Source organism: Doryrhamphus excisus, linkage group LG12 (assembly GCF_037039965.1).
Source record: "Doryrhamphus excisus strain RoL-2023G ecotype Guam linkage group LG12, RoL_Dexc_Guam_v1.1, whole genome shotgun sequence".
NCBI classification, from domain to species: Eukaryota; Metazoa; Chordata; class Actinopteri; order Syngnathiformes; family Syngnathidae; genus Doryrhamphus; species Doryrhamphus excisus.
Window position 1 is genome coordinate 20,314,890 of NC_136368.1, and position 18,052 is coordinate 20,332,941.

The 18,052-nt window shown below is 40.7% G+C and overlaps 2 protein-coding genes across 7 annotated transcripts in view; one reads left to right on the plus strand and one right to left on the minus strand.

Moving 5' to 3' along the window:
* The window catches only part of LOC131135866 (rho GTPase-activating protein 6), a 112,489-nt gene that overhangs the window by 15,533 nt on the left and 78,904 nt on the right, over positions 1-18,052 (minus strand). For 2 of the 6 annotated variants that reach the window (XM_078795463.1, XM_078795464.1), the window contains one exon: positions 4,360-4,453. In XM_078795463.1, coding sequence (XP_078651589.1) covers positions 4,360-4,453 — 94 coding nt within the window. Of the gene's footprint in view, positions 1-4,359; positions 4,613-18,052 lie in introns of those variants that run through there. The other 4 variants (XM_058082255.2, XM_078795466.1, XM_078795462.1 and 1 more) reach the window with 4 other exon arrangements.
* The window catches only part of LOC131135862 (FERM and PDZ domain-containing protein 4), a 47,398-nt gene continuing 38,531 nt past the window's right edge, over positions 9,186-18,052 (plus strand). Inside the window, exon 1 of the mRNA XM_058082237.2 lies at positions 9,186-9,313. Within this exon, the coding sequence (XP_057938220.2) occupies positions 9,246-9,313 (68 nt within the window). The 5' untranslated portion in view covers positions 9,186-9,245. The remainder of the gene's footprint in view (positions 9,314-18,052) is intronic.

Below are 18,052 nucleotides of genomic sequence, written 5' to 3' on the forward strand. Positions count from 1 at the left end.
AGAAATAATTGCCCCCTAAACGTAATAACTGGTTGGACCATCCTTAACAGCAACACCTGCAGTCAAGCGTTTGGGATAACTTGCAATGAGCGCCTTTTTAAGGGCATGCCACTGCATCTCAATAGGATTCAACTTTGACTACTTTGAATGATGTACCTTTAAAAGTGTACTTTCACAAAGGTACCGGGGATCATCAAGATGTTTTCTGGTTTTCTCCAGGCAAAAGGATCTTAGGGATCTCGTAAAAGGACGAGAATGACGCATTGCACACCTGTCAGATAACCTCGTTGGAACAAAATGTGAGATTTGAATGAACTGCTTCTGACCCCTGTGCTTGCATCCACCCAACAGCGCATGTTTTGCCCCGCTCCTCTGTCTCAAGAGTGGTTGCCATAGTGATGCATTGGCAAGTCAGCAGGCTTAATTCCAATGCGATGCAAAAAGGACAATCCACTGTGGGAAGAAATACAGGCCTGGAGGAGAGCGAAGCCACGGATCAAGACGTGCTGCCCCACTATGAGAGGTCAAAGTTGAAGCTCTCATGTAAACCAGATGACTCAAACTCAGGCTACTGAGGCCTTGAGCGGGAGCGGGGCAGAAACTCATACCGAGCAAAGACTAGCAATTACATGAATGCTATTTATTGCAAAACATGCAGCAGTGGAGCTCTATTATAAACAAATAACCTAATAGGATGGCGGCCATATATGAGATGTGATTATTACAATTACAGTGGAAACTCTATTGCCCTTAATCGGAATATGACCAACAAATTCAGGACATCAAGTAAAACTTCAACATGATGTAATAGCATAAAAATGTTGTAAGTGTATTTTGCTTTTTAATTTTTTCCTTTTGTGATTGTTTTCCTCTGATGGCAAAGATAATAATAATAATAATAATAATCAATTTTATTTATATTGCACTTTATATTACAGAAATCTCAAAGTTCTACAAAGAAAGCATAAAACCTACAGTGACGCAATAAAACAACACAAAAAAAAAAGAAAAAAGGCTAAGAAAAGGCCTTTGTAAAAAGGTAAGCTAAGAGGATAAATGTGACGATGACCAATGAACCGGAAATTGAATTTTAATAATAAAAAATTTCATTTAAAAACTGCAGTTTGTGGTCAGTAGTGTTTTTTTCTTGTTTTAAAAGTAATTCATCCTGCAATTATGCCTTTTTAATATTTTTTATATTTATAATATATATTATAATATTTTAAAATATTTTTTCTATATGCTTATATATTTTTATTTATTATTTTTATGTCTTATTTTTCCCTACATTGTACAAAAAAATAACATTCAGTATAACCCCTTACAGTATATAACACTCAACAAAAATATAATATCATTTTTGCTCCCATTTTCCATGAATGTGAGTGTGAATGGTTGTTTGTCTATATGTGCCCTGTGATTGGCTGGCCACCAGTCCAGGGTGGACCCCGCCTCTCACCCGAAGTCAGCTGGGATAGCCTAACGAGGACTAGAAGTATAGAAAAACTTTTACACATGCCTGTACAGTTAAAAAAAATGTTTCTGATGTCCACAGTTTGTCCCTGGAACAGATAAATGAAATTTCCATTCTAATGCTTTATATCAATGATCATATGAAATAGCCTGAAACATTGTTTTCACCAGCGCTATTGATCCATTTCCTTAACATTACATAAGCACTCTGACTGCAGAATCCGGGCTCTCGTTGACGATCAGAAGTCGGTCCAGATATCTGCTTTTCATTACAAGCCTATTTATAATGTCAAGGTTCCTTTGCACAAAATAAACAGTGTTACCATGAGGACTGGCTGCGTAGGACAAACAGTCTTAAATTATACACGTGTCACCGCCATTGCAGATTTAGCGCTAATGAAAAAAGACGCCTGTGAGATCATAAATAGTGAGAATGTTTTTTTTTTTTTTTTTTTTACTGATTTTCATTCTGGTAAATAAGTTCTAAAGTTGGAGGTGAAAATAAAGTCAGACATGTGATAATAGACTTTAACGTGCTGCACTAACAATTGAATTAATCTAGTTTATGGTTTATTTTGAACATGCATTGCAGGTTTACACTTGCACGATTCAACATGTCTGAAAAGGAGTAGGAAGATGCATGGCTCATTGAAGCCTAGCCCTTTTCCACGCTCCGGCATTTACTGATACTGTAGTTTGTTCACTATTCACGTTTCAATGTTACCATAACCACAGAGAATGTGCAACAAAAGATGGGACATATGGCTATACAGTGATGGGAATAAAGAAATACCATAAATAAAAATAATTAAAATAAATAAAACAGAAAAAAAAGACAAAAATAATAAAAAAAATCAATAGTTTTAATCAATAATAATAATAATTAAATATAATTTAAATAATAATTAAATATTCTTTATAATAATAGTGACACCGCTTGTCACAGGTGAATGCTGGAGCCTATCACAGCTTACAGGTGAGATTACAGGGTGCACCCTGTACTGGCAATTGCAGATTGGATATTAAAGATGAATGAATACATAAAATACTGCAATAAAAACAGATTGAAACATTTTACGGGGAGAACATGCAAACTTCACACAGACATGGCCGAGGGTGGAATTGAACTCGGGTCTCCTAGCTGTGAGGTCTGTGCGCTAACCACTCGACCTCTGTACTTATCATTTAATATATTTCATTCATGCTACGTTATTGCAGCAAATGCTGAATTAACTAGTCCCGACTTCAATACTTTGCACTTTACTCTGCTCTCATATGGATGTTTGTGCCACATATAAATATGCAACTTTCCAAATGTGGATAGACAACAGTATTATTTCATATTCACCGCTATGTACTTGCTTGTGCAATACTTTTTTATATTCAGTATATTTATTCCAGACTGCATTCACGGGGAGAACATGCAAACTCCACACAGACATGGCCGAGGGTGGAATTGAACTCGGGTCTCCAAGCTGTGAGGCCTGCGCGCTAACCACTCGATGTCTGTACTTATCATCTAATATATTTCATTCATGCTACGTTATTGTATCAAATGCTGAATTAACTAGTCCCGAGTTCAATACTTTGCACTTTACTCTGCTCTCATATGGATGTTTGTGCCACATATAAATATGCAACTTTCCAAATTTGGATAGACACCAGTATTATTTCATATTCACCGCTATGTACTTGCTTGTGCAATACTTTTTATATTCAGTATATTTATTCCAGACTGCATTCACGGGGAGAACATGCAAACTCCACACAGACATGGCCGAGGGTGGAATTGAACTCGGGTCTCCAAGCTGTGAGGCCTGCGCGCTAACCACTCGATGTCTGTACTTATCATCTAATATATTTCATTCATGCTATGTTATTGTATCAAATGCTGAATTAACCAGTCCCGAGTTCAATACTTTGCACTTTACTCTGCTCTCATACGGATGGATGTTTGTGCCACATATAAATATGCAACTTTCCAAATTTGGATAGAAAACAGTATTATTTCATATTCACCGCTATGTACTTGCTTGTGCAATACTTTTTATATTCAGTATATTTAGTATATAACTCCACACAGAGATGGCTGAGAGTGGAATTGAACACGGGTCTCCTAGCTGTGAGGTCTGCACGCTAACCACTCGACCACTGTGCAGCGCCTGACATTTGAAATTGTTATTTAAAAAAAAAACTGAAAAAAATGGGGAAAAAAGGAAAGATTGAGTTCATGCTAATAATGAGCTTTTTCACTTATATCATAAGCATGAAATTCTGTTTTTTTGAAAATATATATCATATCTACATGTGTTGCTTTCCACAATATCAACGTGTCCTTGCATGCCTTCATTTGTCTGAATGTGGACAAAATTTGGATACTCCTGTATTAAGCAATAATTTATTATTACTTATTTTCTAATTATAATAACAATAATATAATTTATAGAACTTTTGTGTGTGTAAATAAACATAAGGCACAAGCTAACTCCAGATTCCCGTCATAAAATATTGTGACCCGAGACGACCCTTTTCGAGGTGGTGTCCACCTAAATAGTTGCTAAATGCGTCAGCGTGTTTGCATGTGGCGACACCCCCATTGGACAGTCACACATGGTTCAATGCCATGTATACTGACGTAAAGGATGATTGCAACAATCAGGCACAGACTCAGTCGTGTTGCAATATCCCAACAGGGGAAGATTCCCATGAGAAGATTTCATTTCTTTTTGTGGAAAATGTCGGTCTCCCACTGAAGATTACAAGAAGTTTCACTTCAATCATTCCAGCTTGTTCTTCACAAGTGTAATAAGAAGTGTTTCATCAGTACAAAAGTTACCATTTCTACTTCAAGACATAGCATCAAATAAAATGTCTCTCACGTCTGACCTGATAGGATGTGTTCTCCACTCCGTAGTGCCTCATCAGTACCGGGTCCAGGCTCCTGGTCTGCCTCAGTCCACGCTTGGAGATGGTCTTGGGGCTGAGTGAGCAGGAGAAAACGCTGCTCAGAAGTCCCTGAGCGGACATGTTTGTCTTCAGCAAGCCGGTAGAGAAGATATGGGCTTCATCTCGCTGCGTGACACAAGTCCAAATGGAGCCGGGGAGAAAACCGATCCTGGACTCATCACTGATTATGAAAGACACACACACACACACACACACACACACACAAACACACACCAACCCCCAGAGTCTGACTCAGGACCCGAGGCGAAACTTCTTTTTTTTTCCCTTGAAGATCTGCAGATAGACAAAACTCATCCATCATTTTCCTGTAATTTCCCCTCCTACAAACTGCTGTCACAAACTAGAACAGTTGAGACATGTACTCCTTTTTTTTTTTTTTTACTTCTTGGAAGTATAAATGTAGTGGATTTATACTGTAGTCTACACTCGAAAAATAAACGTTTAGCCCCAACAAAAAAAATCAACGCAACAGTTTCCATTAGTCTTTCCTAGTTATGACAACTTCATTTGAAATGGCTTTGAACCAACAAACAATATTGCATTGCACAAATTAGCTTTTCCTCTTCACTCAAAGCTTATTGAATAATAAATGCTTACTGAATAATTGTTGTCATAGGGACAAGTTTTTAAGTTCGTAACTCGAAAAAAAAAATGTTAAGTCAACTGACTTCATCATTTTATTCAAAGTAGTTGAATTTGTTGTCTACTTAATTATAATAACAATGCACACAGCTTTTTAAGTAGCAGTGTGTGTGTGTGTGTGTGTGTATATTACGTTACCAAGCTAATTTTATTATGTCATGGCAACTTGAATTTTGTTGTAAGCTTACCATAACAATAACATTTGAGTGTATATGACATGCTAAATTAAGTGCATGTACATAATAGCCAACATTATTATTTGAACATAAAGTTAGCAACTCGGAAAGTTTATCAAAATCAATTAATTACATTTTTTACATTGCATTTATGTATTAAATCAAGTGGTGTCAACAGATACTCTGAATTACTTTTTAGAGTGTATGCGTCCTACCAGAAATGTCCCTAAAGTCATACAATTTGGTTTTCATGGGTGAAAAAAATGCCATTAGACAAGAGCAAGACCAGTCTGGGTGTTTTTTGCTTTGTCTTTGGCACCAATTGTCCCAAAAATAAAAGCTGCCATAATGTTACGCAAGAACATCAGCATCATTTTAAGTCATTATTTATTTCAGTCTTATTTCCTCCCCTTTACTACATTGGGTAATATGACTGTAAATGTGACTATAGGGGTGTTAGTAATATGGGGTGTCTATAGGGCTCTAATAACATTAAATATCATATTTAGAAGGTCTGAAATAGGTAGTATCCTGGAATAGATTGTGTTTATTTACCATGTGAAAAAGTACTTATACATATCCACTAGGGATTTTAATATACAAATGAAATATAGGTTCATACTAGTATGGGTTATTATCGGTACGCAATAACATACTCGAGTTTGCTAGTTAAGCTTAAGCAAATACTCTAAGTAAATTCATTAATTCGTTCATTTTTTACCGTTTATCCTAACAAGGGTGCTGGAGCCTATCCCAGCTGTCTACGGGCAAGAGGCGGGGTCCAGTGGCCAGCCAATCACAGGGCACATATAGACAAACAACCATTCACACTCACATTCATACCTATGGACAATTTGGAGTGGCTAATTAACCTAGCATGTTTTTGGAATGTGGGAGGAAACCGGAGTACCCGGAGAAAACCCACGCATGCACGGGGAGAACATGTATTGAACCCAGGGATTGACCTCCTAGCTGTGAGGTCTGCACGCTAACCACTCGACTGCCGTGCAGCCGAGTATAAAAGCATTATCTTATAGTCATACGGTAGTTTTTCCTACAAACACTGTTTATTTTTTCAATGCATCCACTGGTATCACAATAAAAGTAAAATAAAACTAAAACTAAATAAAACTAAATGTGTTAATTCATTACCCGTGATGCCGCTATCATTATGGGTAATGAAGTCCTGGACAATATAAAGCCTTTAACTTTCTCCTAATTAGGCCTCTACTTGCCTTGAGTGTTATTAGCCACTCAACATGACGGGAATGTTACACACGCTTCCATTGGTATACATTCCCAGTCCACTTTGGGCTGCACTGCATCAACCCCCCCCCGCCCGCCCTCGTTACAGGGCGCTTGAGATCCTTGGCATGCGCCGCCCAGGGAACCGAGTCTTCCTGTGGGAGCCCCCGGGGAAAGGACCTGTGTGATAACGGGACATGTGAACCGGCGCTGTATGGCCACGATAAGACGCCATCAGATACGGGAGTCGACCAAACAGACAGGGGAAGCGCTGATAAGAGGTCGGCTTTGTGTTTGATCCACTTCTTCTGGCCACGGTGGTCATGAGGAAGATTCCCACTCCACTTCCCACTATGTCGTTTATCTACGGGTTAAGTACGGCTTTGACTGCTCCTTCAAAGGACAAAGTTAACAAAGCTTCCATTCAATAGCCGTCATTAGGATGAAATATGTCATATTTAAACAACAATATGGCTGTGAAATTCCAGGGATATAAACTGGATTTCATTTTGTTGGCAGCCTACTTAGGATTGTTCTACTTAGGTTTATTTTTATATCCGTGGGAGGTAATAACTCCTTTTTTTTTTCTTGGTCAACAGCCAAATGCCAAAGATTATGCGGCCTTGGAAGAGAAATGAAAACAGTTGCAGCATTTTGACTATGTCTTATATTTAATAACTGCAAAATTGTTTTTTTAATGATTCAGTACAGCACAAATACAGCAACTACACCACTAGATGGTGCTAATGCACTGGTCTTGGTAGGTCTTGGTACTCATCCCATAATGTCTTAGGTTCATTGGCCACTCCAAATTATCCATAGGTATGAATGTGAGTGTGAATGGTTGTTTGTCTATATGTGCCCTGGGATTGGCTGGGATAGGCTCCAGCATAGCCAACAATGAGGATTAGAAAATTGGATGGATGGATGGATGGATGGATGGATAGAAGGATAGATAGGAAGGAAGGAAAGAAGGATGGATAGTGAGATAGGAAGGAGATGGACGGATGGATGGATGGACAGATAGGAAAGAGATGGACGGATGGATGGATAGATAGATGGATGTATAGACAGATAGGAAGGAAGGATGGATGTATAGACAGATAGGAAGGAAGGATGGATGTATAGACAGATAGGAAGGAAGGATGGATGTATAGACAGATAGGAAGGAAGGATGGATGTATAGACAGATAGGAAGGAGATGGATGGATGGATGGATGGATGGATGGATGGATGGATGGACGGACGGATGGACGGACGGACGGATGGACGGACGGATGGACGGACGGATGGACGGATCGATGGATGGATAGAAGGATAGATAGGAAGGAAGGATGGATGTATAGACAGATAGGAAGGAGATGAATGGATGGATGGATGGATGGATAGATAGATAGAAGGATAGATAGGAAGGAAGGATGGATGTATAGACAGATAGGAAGGAGATGGATGGATGGATGGACGGATGGATGGACGGATCGATGGATGGATAGAAGGATAGATAGGAAGGAAGGATGGATGTATAGACATATAGGAAGGAAGGATGGATGTATAGACAGATAGGAAGGAAGGATGGATGTATAGACAGATAGGAAGGAAGGATGGATGTATAGACAGATAGGAAGGAGATGGACGGATAGATGGACGGATGGACGGATGGACGGATGGACGGATAGATAGATAGATAGATAGATAGATAGATAGATAGATAGATAGATAGATAGAAGGATAGATAGGAAGGAAGGATGGATGGATGTATAGACAGATAGGAAGGAGATGGACGGACGGACAGACCGACAGACGGACAGATAGATAGACAGATTTATCAAGTGGAGATGACTTTTCTAGTTATTACCCCATATTTCCATACAGGAAGTCATATTAGGCAGTACCAATAGGCCAATAAAGAATATGGCGTGAATTTGCTTAAATATGCATATGTTTTGACAAATAACAAGCCGTGTTAAAGCTTGCTAGCTCAGTACGGACCAGACATCTCTACATCGACATCTTTGGTTGACTAGCCATGCCTTGTGGGATGGGGCTGACATGCAGTGTCACCATTGGCCACTTGTGTGCGCTAGAAATCTGTCATGTCCAGACTTGAGGCAGCCCTCGGCATGTTAGTGGTGGCATGGTGGTGCTGTGGACCATCACTAACAAGGATGCTAAATGACCTCATCAAGTACCAGAAGAGAATACAAGAGCATGGAAATGTCGCATTAGCCATTTTCAGGATACAAGAATATCCATGCGTCATCAGCCACATTGAGAAATGCAGTATTAGTATACTAGACACAGTTGAACCCAAAGCATACGTCCTCAGTACACTACTTCTACATCCTACTGGAAGAGTACTGCTTATCTCATGGCATCGTGTATTTGTTAGCACATCATCCGTGCAGTAATGTGGAATATGTGAGTAATGGAGGACGGAAAATGCAATCAAGCTGCCACACACTTGATTAAACCACTTTTTCAGCAGCATGTGTGCACATCAGTTCAAGTCCTCGCCGTCTTGCATTTCCACTCGGCACCAGTGCCTCAAACACGACCGGCCACGGAAGTATTGATTTCTCATTTTTTTTCCCTTCCATATCCTCTTGCTGTTGATAGAATTTACACCAGGCCATGTTTCAAGGAGGCCTCCACCCCCCCTCCCTTTGCAGTACAACACAGAGAAGAGTGGTCGCCCGGCGCTAGCTGTTGTTACGAGCATCTAGTATCTGCAAGTAGCGAGACATGGATGATGATCATGGAGAGACAAAGGACAAAACTGGCAGTTTGGAGGACAACCAAGAGAAGTCCAGGTAGGTCTTCTTGCTGTACTTATGTATATTGTCAAAATACTGTTTTAATTTACTAGCGAGTGGAACTCAGTAGGGTGTGTGGCGTTTGTTGACTTCCATGTTCGAGTGTATACGAGTACAAAAAGAGTTAAAACACTATAAGACTGAAATTAAATAAAAGTAAAATTATTTCATTCATTCATTTTCTACCGCTTATCCTCACGAGGGTCGTGGGGGGGGTACTGGAGCCTATACCAGCTGTCTTCGGGCGAGAGAGGCGGGGTACACCCTGGACTGGTGGCCAGCCAATCACAGGGCACATATAGACAAACAACCATTCACACTCACATTCATACCTATGGACAATTTGACGTCGCTAATTAACCTAGCATGTTTTTTTGGAATGTGGGAGGAAACCGGAGTACCCGGAGAAAACCCACGCATGCACGGGGAGAACATGCAAACTCCACACAGAGATGGCCGAGGGTGGAATCGAACCCTGGTCTCCTAGCTGTGAGGTCTGCGCGCTAACCATTCATAAGAATTCTTTATTTATAAATTGAACAAGTTCATAGTTAGACCTTAGAAAACCCTTTAAAATATTATGAATACATGTTTTAAGACTATAAGAGCCCTCTCGACATGACATAGCACCCCTATATTCACATATACACTCATATTACCCAATAGAGTAGATATAATCAAAGAAAAAAGCCATTTAAGACACTGTTGTAGCCATGATAACCGAACTAAGATATAATATAAACTCACACATATTGATATTTATTTGCTATACGGACCCAAAAACATGGTAACCTTTTACATTTATCGATACTTGCTGTATGGACCCAAATATAAGACGACATCTTCTGGTTGTCACATATACAGTGAAGAAAATAAGTATTTGAACACCCTGCTATTTTGCTATTTCTCCCACTTAGAAATCATGGAGGGGTCTGAAATTTTCATCGTAGGTGCATGTCCACTGTGAGAGAGATAAACTAAAAAGAAAAATCCAGAAATCACAATGCATGATTTTTTAACAATTTATTTGTGTGATACAGCTGCAAATAAGTATTTGAACACCTGTGTATCATCTAGAATTCTGACCCTGAAAGACCTGTTAGTCTGCCCATTAGAAGTCCACCTGCACTCCATGTATCATCCTGAATCAGATGCACCTGTTTGAGGTCGTTAGCTGCATAAAGACACCTGTCCACCCCATACAATCAGTAAGACTTTAACTTGTAACATGGCGAAGACCAAAGAGCTGTCCAAAGACACCAGAGACAAAATTGTACACCTCCACAAGGCTGGAAAGGGCTACGGAGCAATTACCAAGCAGCTTGGTGAAAAAAGGTCCACTGTTGGAGCTATCATTAGAAAATGGAAGAAGCTAAACATGACGGTCAATCTCAATCGGAGTGGAGCCCCATGCAAGATATCACCTCGTGGGGTCTCAATGATTCTAAGAAAGGTGAGGAATCAGCCCAGAACTACACGACAGGACTTGGTCAATGACCTGAAAAGAGCTGGGACCACCGTTTCCAAGGTTACTGTAGGTAATACACTAAGACGTCATGATGTGAAATCATGCATGGCACGAAAGGTTCCCCTGCTTAAACCAGCACATGTCAAGGCCCGTCTTAAGTTTGCATATGACCATTTGGATGATACAGAGGAGTCATGGGAGAAAGTTTTATGGTCAGATGAGACCAAAATAGAACTTTTTGGTCATAATTCCAATAAGCGTGTTTGGAGGAAGAAGAATGAAGAGTACAATCCGAAGAACACCATCCCTACTGTGAAGCATGGGGGTGGTAGCATCATGCTTTGGGGGTGTTTTTCTGCACATGGGACAGGACGAGTGCACTGCATTAAAGAGAGGATGACTGGGGCCGTGTATTGTGAGATTTTGGGGAACAACCTCCTTCCCTCTGTCAGAGCATTGAAGATGGGTCGTGGCTGGGTCTTCCAACACGACAACGACCCGAAGCACACAGCCAGGAAAACCAAGGAGTGGCTCCGTAAGAAGCATATCAAGGTTCTAGCATGGCCCAGCCAGTCTCCAGACCTGAACCCAATCGAAAATCTTTGGAGGGAGCTCAAACTCCGTGTTTCTCAGCGACAGCCCAGAAACCTGACTGATCTAGAGAAGATCTGTGTGGAGGAGTGGGCCAAGATCCCTCCTGCAGTGTGTGCAAACCTGGTGAAAAACTACAGGAAACGTTTGACCTCTGTAATAGCAAACAAAGGCTACTGTACCAAATATTAACATTCATTTTCTCAGGTGTTCAAATACTTATTTGCAGCTGTATCACACAAATAAATTGTTAAAAAATCATGCATTGTGATTTCTGGATTTTTCTTTTTAGTTTATCTCTCTCACAGTGGACATGCACCTACGATGAAAATTTCAGACCCCTCCATGATTTCTAAGTGGGAGAAATAGCAAAATAGCAGGGTGTTCAAATACTTATTTTCTTCACTGTAAATCTGGCTGAGATCCTTGATCATATGTACACTTTGACACCTTGTACATTTATTGATACTTGCTGTATGAACTCAAATATAAGACGACCCTGAATGTAAGACAACCAGCGGGTGTAGTGGCTACATCTTTCCAGGTCAACGTTGTGTGGATGTGAGTGACAAGAAAAAAAGCTCTGAGAAAAGTCAATTGCCGCCATTTTCTGGTTGTCACATATAAATCTGGCTGAGATCCTTGATCATATGTACACTTTGACACCTTGTAGATTTATCGATACTTGCTGTATGGACCCAAATATAAGACGGCCATGAATGTAAGACGGCCAGGATGTGAGTGACAAGAAAAAAAGCTCGGAGAAAAGTCAATTGTCACATATAAATCTGGCTGAGATCCTTGATCATATGTACACTTTGACACCTTGTAGATTTATCGATACTTGCTGTATGGACCCAAATATAAGACGACCCTGAATGTAAGACGGACAGCGGGTGTAGTGGCTACATCTTTCTAGGTCAACGTTGTGTGGATGTGAGTGACAAGAAAAAAAGCTCGGAGAAAAGTCAATTGGCGCCATTTTCTGGTTGTCACATATAAATCTGGCTGAGATCCTTGATCATATGTACACTTTGACACCTTGTAGATTTATCGATACTTGCTGTATGGACCCAAATATAAGACGGCCATGAATGTAAGACGGCCAGGATGTGAGTGACAAGAAAAAAAGCTCGGAGAAAAGTCAATTGTCACATATAAATCTGGCTGAGATCCTTGATCATATGTACACTTTGACACCTTGTACATTTATCGATACTTGCTGTATGGACCCAAATATAAGACGACCCTGAATGTAAGACGGCCAGGTCACCGGTGTGTGGATGTGAGTGACAAGAAAAAAAGCTCAGAGAAAAATCAATTGGCGCCATTTTCTGGTTGTCACATATAAATCTCGCTGAGACCATTGATCAGATATTGTAGAGCATCCAGACCCTTTCCCATATGACTCAGGAAGTTTCCGTTGTAGTTCTATGGCCATCACAACACTTTTCCTCATCATTGGTACCAATTGGTATTTTAATATTTCCGAGCATAAATAACACAAGTGGACAAAAAGACTAGTAATTTCTCATTGGTTGAACCTATTTCTCATTGACCATAATGAAAACTGCAGGCAATTATGATCCACATCACCAATCTAATAATTAGCCTTATCCGTGACATTACAAAACGAAGCTGGACCGGCACGCTCGGAGCCCAGCCCGAAGCCGCACACGTCTAATTGGAGCGCCTCATGACGCTCCGTTGGCCTCATGACCTTCGCGAGCTTTCCACGGACACATCGATTTTTTTCTCCCGCATTACAGCTAATGGCTGGATGCTGTGAATCCTATCCTCCCATGGTAACACGGGGGAGGGGCGGGGAGGGGGAGGGGCTTGTACAGCGTGTTGACGCGGGAGTGGCTGTCTGATGTGAGGAATGTGATATCCTGTGATCAAATTGATTGAAAGTGACCGACTTCTGTGCACTTCCTGTGTATGAAACGAGCGTATTTAACAGAAGAGTTTTATGCCTTTCGGGGCTGAGTGCTTTCCTGTCCGGCTTAGAGAAATATCATGATTGATGAGTTTTAAAATTAGTGCACTGTAAGTCTTTATCCGACGCTATTAATTGATTTCTGACTAATTAACGTTGATTAATGACCTATTTAGTATTCTTCTATGGTAGCAAAAAAACAACAGAGGAGCAAACAATGTAAATTACACAACTGGAATACCTGGGGTAATAAGGAACAATCTTTGGGAAAATGTTTTTGAGGGCTGCACGGTGGACGTGTGGTTAGCACGGAGACTTCACAGCTAGGAGACCCAGGTTCAATTCCACCCTCAGCCACCTCTGTGTGGAGTTTGCATAAGTTTCCAAATTGTCCATAGGTATGAATGTGAGTGTGAATGGTTGTTTGTCTATATGTGCCCTGTGATTGGCTGGCCACCAGTCCAGGGTGTACCACCCCGCCTCTCGCCCGAAGACAGCTGGGATAGGCTCCAGCAACCCCCATGACCCTCATAAGGAAAAGCGGTAGAAAATGAATGAATGAATGGTTCAGGAGTTTTTGGACATTGTTCCAACCATAGCAATGCTAACAATGCTAACAATGCTAACAATGCTAACAATGCTAACAATGCTAACAATGCTAAAAATGCTATTATTGCTATCTTAACGTTACATTTTGGGCTGCACGGCGGACTGAGTGGTTAGCGCGCAGACCTCAGAACTAGGAGACCCGGGTTCAATTCCACCCTCCGCCATTTCTGTGTCTAGTTTGCATGTTGTCCCCGTGCATGATTGGCTGGCCACCAGTCCAGGGTGTACCCCGCCTCTTGCCCCGAAGACAGCTGGGATAGGCTCCAGCAACCCCCGCGACCCTCATGAGGAAAATAAAAAATAAAAAATAAAAAATAAAAAATAAAAAATAAAAAATAAAAAATAAAAAATAAAAAATAAAAAATAAAAAATAAAAAATAAAAAAGCGGTAGAAAATGAATGAATGAATGTTTTTTTGAACAATTTGTTCAAGAATATATGCTTCTTTGAAAAAAACATCACAAAGCAGCTTCCTGTTTAACATGAAAAGGCAGAATTACATTTAAAATATTTTCCCGAAAATTGTACCTCATTACTCCAAAAATTGTCCCGTATTACCCCGAAAATTGTCCCTTATTACCCCAATTTACGGTACTTCTTTTCCTGCTATGCAAGCAGCGACTCATCATTTTATCTATAATCATCATTTGGCAGAATACATTCTGTTGGTCTCCTGTTTTGATTGATTAGCCATGTTTTACTGAGCAGCCAGGGCACTGTATTCCATGTTTTATGGTTGTTTCCAATTTGTAGCCTTTTGACTTCCACTGATCAAGATAACATACAACCGAATAGAACAGAGCGCAACACGGTCTTCAAGAAAAACAAAGCAAGCCACCCACACACGCACGGTAAACAGCCCGTTAAATCAGATAAGTCTCATGACACACTCTGGCTTATTAACCTCAACGTAAATAGTTCCTGTAACGACCCCGAGACAACATGCTAAATGTGGTTCTTAGTCATGTAATATCAGCACACGGGTTAATGCACAGCCCCTGTTCTTACTCAAAACGCTGTGACCTGTGTGTCACACAAAAGCAGGCCACTCATGCAGCGTGTTGTGGCCCAGGGGCGAGTGCTGCACAGCCACCATCATTGGATGGATTCATGCGCTGTGTTTTTTGCCCCACGGAAAAAGGTCCGCTTTTGTCTGCTTTACACTTATGACCGCCATGCATCATACGGACTATATGGGTATCAGAAAAACTAATATATGGTGCAGTAATCCCTCGTTCATCACAATTCATTGCTTTCAGACCTACTCGTACATTGAATATTTTTGCAAAAAAACATTTTAAATATAGTTTTACCATTAGTAGAGCCCTCCTGACATTAAATAACACCCCTATAGTCACCTTTACACTTGTATAAGTGGACTTGTGTGGAGGACAGGAGGTGACATCTGGGGTTCAGAGTTGAGTGGATTGTGGTTATTATTATTATTATTATTATTATTATTATTATTATTATTATTATTATTATTATTATTATGGGTTAGGGTTATTATTATTCTTGTGATATGATTATGATTGATTATATGATTATTACTGGTATTATCCTGCTTGTTAATTTGCTTTGATAAACCTGCAATAAAAACCTGTTATACCGGAAAAATGTATTTGGTTACAGTACGTTTTGGTTTAAATCATACCTCGCAAAATCATGGTTCTATTACTTTTCAGAAATTAATGAATTCATTAATTGATCTCTGTTGACTACTATTAGTAAATGATGCAGGTAATGTGTAGTATTCTGTTTTTATTTGGTTACAGTACGTTTTGGTTTAAATCGTACCTCGCAAAATCATGGTTCTTTTACTTTTCAGAAATTCATTCATTCATTAATTAATCTCTGTTGACTACTATTAGTAAATGATGCAGGTGATGTCGAGTATTCTGGTTTTATTTGGTTAGAGTACGTTTTGGTTTAAACCGTACATTGCAAAATCATAGTTCTTTTACTTTTCAGAAATTAATGAATGAATTAATTAATCTCTGTTGACTACTATTAGTAAACAATGCAGGTGATGTCGAGTATTCTGGGTTTATTTGGTTACAGTACGTTTTGGTTTAAATCGTACCTCGCAATTTTTCTATGCCATTTTTTAAGCTACTAAGAGGCGTGATATATAAATTATTATATTTTTGACAGTAATATAATTCAAACCACAGCGTAGCAAATGACGACTGTAATTTTAATAACAATATTCCAATACAAGGCTTTTCTTACGGGTCGTAGTTGCATGGGAACTTTGAGTGCTGAAAGGCTGCCGCGTGTACAAGCATGGGGCGTGTTATGCAAGCAGCTCCATTTGCTTGCAGAGGCAAAGACACGTGCCTTCGCTCATAACTAATGGAAGACTCTGTATGCCATTCATGCATGGGTGACCCTGCATGGCATGATGCTGCGTGAAGCATCATGATGTTGAAACACCACGGCATTAAAGCAGCATGCCTTTTTTTTTTTTTTTTTTTAAAGGTAGAAAAACGTTATCCGCTGCTACATTTAGGTTAAGATCTAGTCCCGTGGTTTATATAGGATTTGGGTTTGGCTCGTTTAAGGTTGACAGTTGGCAGGCAAATAACGATAGAGTTGGATTATGTGTGCAGCTTAATTTTAAGCTCTGCTGCCTGAAACACATGCCATCTTTAAAAAGCCTCATACCGGGATCAGATTATTATGTCAGCTATCGCAAATTGGCGTGCAGGAATAATGTAAACACTACAGTCACACTGAAATGTGTCGGGTGGGTGAATTTTACCCAAAGAAGGCGCTCGTGGAGGCGGTCTCGGCCTGCACTGAGCCCCACAGGAGTCCAGCTGTTCGGGAATTGATCCCTCTGTTTTCTGATGCACTGGCCCGGAATGTGATGTTATTTCATTACTGAGGCAGAAGCGACAAGCTCGGTCTCCTCCCCGGGGGCGTTGGCCAGTCACTTGGACGGGGGGCCACGGTACGTAATCATAACTGAGCGTGCTCAGTCAGACAAGCTCACTTGTCCATGGAAAGTCCAAATAAAAGCAAAGGGGGTGGGAAACTTTGCAGAGTCAGGGGCGAGCTGAGTGCATTTCATTATACAAGGGGGCTCTAAATGCTTTGACGGGAAACACGGGAAACACGGGAATCAAGCGCTGCCTCCGAGAACCTGTCAGCAACAATGAACCCGGACGACAATGAAGTCGGCATCTTCACTGTCATTCAGTGAGTAGCGCTCTGTGGGCTTGTTGTTGTGCTGTGATATAACTCAGTCAGAGCTCATCACCGCCTTTGCACGAGATGCTTGTTATTGCACGCCGGTGGAAATTCCACTAACTTTACTACAGCACATTTTGTTGCCGTCTTCTTCATTGTTGGGATGAATTTATGATCTTTGTGATGCTTTCTCTCAGACAAAATCTAGCAATCTTAAGAAAGTTGCTCTTTAAAAACAACATGGTGGGGTCAAATATTGATATAATAGGTTGATATACCAGGCTGCACGGTGGTCGAGTGGTTAGCGCGCAGACCTCACAGCTAGGAGACGAGGGTTCAATTCCACCCTCGGCTATCGCTGTGTGGAGTTTGCATGTTTTCTCCGGGTACTGGCATAGCAAGCATTGGAAACCTTGGTTAGCGTATGCCTCGGTTAGCAAACATTTCCTCCAAAATTTTGCCTTGATTCATCTTCCGGTTAGCGTACAATGTAGCGCCTGGGTAAGTGGTTAGGCCACACAGCTAGAAGATCCGGGTTTGATTCCCTGCTCGGTCATGTCTGTGTGGAGTTTGCATGTTCTCCCCGTGCATGCGTGGGTTTTATCCAGGTACTGGCATAGCAAGCATTGGAAGCCTTGGTTAGCGTATGTCTCGGTTAGCAAACATTTCCTCCAAAATTTTGCCTTGATTCATCTTCCGGTTAGCGTACAATGTAGCGCCTGGGTAAGTGGTTAGGCCACACAGCTAGGAGATCCGGGTTTGATTCCCTGCTCGGTCATGTCTGTGTGGAGTTTGCATGTTCTCCCCGTGCATGCGTGGGTTTTATCCGGGTACTGGCATAGCAAGCATTGGAAGCCTTGGTTAGCGTATGCCTCGGTTAGCAAACATTTCCTCCAAAATTTTGCCTTGATTCATCTTCCGGTTAGCGTACAAT